Source organism: Sinocyclocheilus grahami, unplaced genomic scaffold, assembly GCF_001515645.1.
Source record: "Sinocyclocheilus grahami isolate Dianchi unplaced genomic scaffold, SAMN03320097.WGS_v1.1 scaffold480.1, whole genome shotgun sequence".
In the NCBI taxonomy this organism is placed as follows: Eukaryota; Metazoa; Chordata; class Actinopteri; order Cypriniformes; family Cyprinidae; genus Sinocyclocheilus; species Sinocyclocheilus grahami.
The window spans coordinates 572,865-574,810 of record NW_015505659.1 but is presented as its reverse complement, the minus strand read 5'-3'; the positions used below and the strand labels follow the sequence as shown (position 1 = coordinate 574,810).

At 35.2% G+C, this 1,946-nt stretch overlaps 1 protein-coding gene across 1 annotated transcript in view; it reads right to left on the bottom strand.

Annotated features, from left to right (window-relative positions):
* The window catches only part of LOC107553745 (LDLR chaperone MESD), an 11,624-nt gene extending 10,718 nt beyond the window's left edge, over nucleotides 1–906 (bottom strand). Inside the window, exon 1 of the mRNA XM_016236059.1 lies at nucleotides 716–906. Within this exon, the coding sequence (XP_016091545.1) occupies nucleotides 716–868 (153 nt within the window). The 5' untranslated portion in view covers nucleotides 869–906. The remainder of the gene's footprint in view (nucleotides 1–715) is intronic.
* Between the last annotated feature and the right edge of the window lie 1,040 nt (nucleotides 907–1,946).

The window sequence follows — 1,946 nt, the reverse complement described above, 5'->3', positions numbered from 1 at the left end:
GTCGGTCTATCTATCTATCTATCTGTCTGTCTGTCGATCTATCTATCTATCTATCTATCTAGCTATCTGTCGGTCGGTCGGTCGGTCTATCTATCTATCTATCTATCTATCGATCTAGCTATCTATCTGTCTATCTATCTATCTGTCTGTCGATCTAGCTATCTATCTGTCTGTCTGTCTATCTGTCTGTCGATCTATCTATCTGTCTGTCTGTCTGTCGATCTATCTATCTGTCTGTCTGTCTGTCTGTCTGTAACATCTGTATATTGTATGCAATATTCATGCATTCAATATTCAAAATAAGTGTAAGACAATATAATACAATATTTTTTTGTATTTAACAGACATTTGACATTGTGAAAAACGTATTTTTTTAATAATGTGTACATAAACAACTAAAAAATAACTATAAGGAAAGTTGCTAGTGCGAAATTCACTTTATGTTATCATAGTAAGAACCGTTTTCGTCAAAATGGTAGTTATGAGTTACTGTTACTACAAATAAAGCGTAAAGTTCACATTAACATACAGACGCATCAAAAAAATATACTAAATCACAACATTTATTCTGAAAACTCGTTTGAACGAGATCCCATATTCGTTTATTATGGTTTTGCAGTAGCCACGATAGTATTTCGGCGGTTACCATGGTATTACATAGTGAGAGGCACATGACTGAATGACTGCAGCAGTGAGTTCGTGAGTTCGTTCATACCTCCCACTCCTCCAGCAGTCTGGCCATATCCGCGTCATTATAATCCCTTATGTCTTTCTTCTTCTTTGGTTTAGTGTCTGTACAATGCACAGATATGAATAATATGAGAAAAAACAATACTGATACAGTCCTGCAGCTGACGGAAAACGCCATCTTTAAACCTGGAGCTCGCTGATTGGTTGAAATCTTTCCGCTAGTCACGGGTTTAAGGAAGGGGACGTGTCGACGTGATCACGTGTCTTACTGTCGAGAGTGTTTAAAAAAAAAAGTTTTACATTTATTTGTTGCAAAAAGAATATAACAAAAAGTTCAATCTATTCAATAATTGCATTACGATAATAAACACAAAGATTAATAATATGGATATGATGCATCAAATGCAAAATACATTATGAAGAGTCTCTGATGCAATGCATGTTTGTGATTACATTACATTACATTACATTTGAGGTGTGTGAACCCCCCCACACACACGCCTCAAAAACTTTATTTGCATCAGCCTGAGTACAAGAACGTATAAAACAAGAAGAAACACTAAATATAGAGTGCGTGGTAAATAATGAGATACAATAAAATAAACATCACATCTGAAAACGTTTTAGTTTTGCATCTCTGAAACAGTTTTAATGCATATCTTGAGGTCAGTATATTTAGTAGATTACACTTATGCTATATAATAAACTGATAGCATGCACTAACATAACTCTATTTTTGGAAGCTGTTTTAAATGATCTACAATCAATTAACATTTAAAAAAGAAAGCTATAAAGACAAAGTTTGTAGAAAGTGAGAGTGTTACTTTTTATTTATTTTTATTTAGTTTTTTGTTGTATTTTTTCTGTTTTAGTTAGCCTATGTATACATAATAAATGTTCAATATTTACAAAAGTGCATGCATATATAGCTAAACTCCCTTGATACCAAATAAAATGTAACACGATATAATAATATCAGTTTTATGGTCTGTTTTTTTTTTCAGCTCTGCACAGGCTGGGTCTCTGCAGTGCTTGTTCATGGGACGCATATGAGGTGTGAGGCTCATTCAACAGAATCGGAACGGTTTCCTCTCAGGACACCCCACCCAATGGCACAGTGCCCCGTGCAGCTGTACAACTGGCATGCAGTATTCACGGCCCCAGCCCCCAGTTCACATCTAGCACACTACATACACATGCTTTGTGTAATCCAGTAGCTTTATTCTGCTGGAATTTAATAAGGAATCAGACCAAAC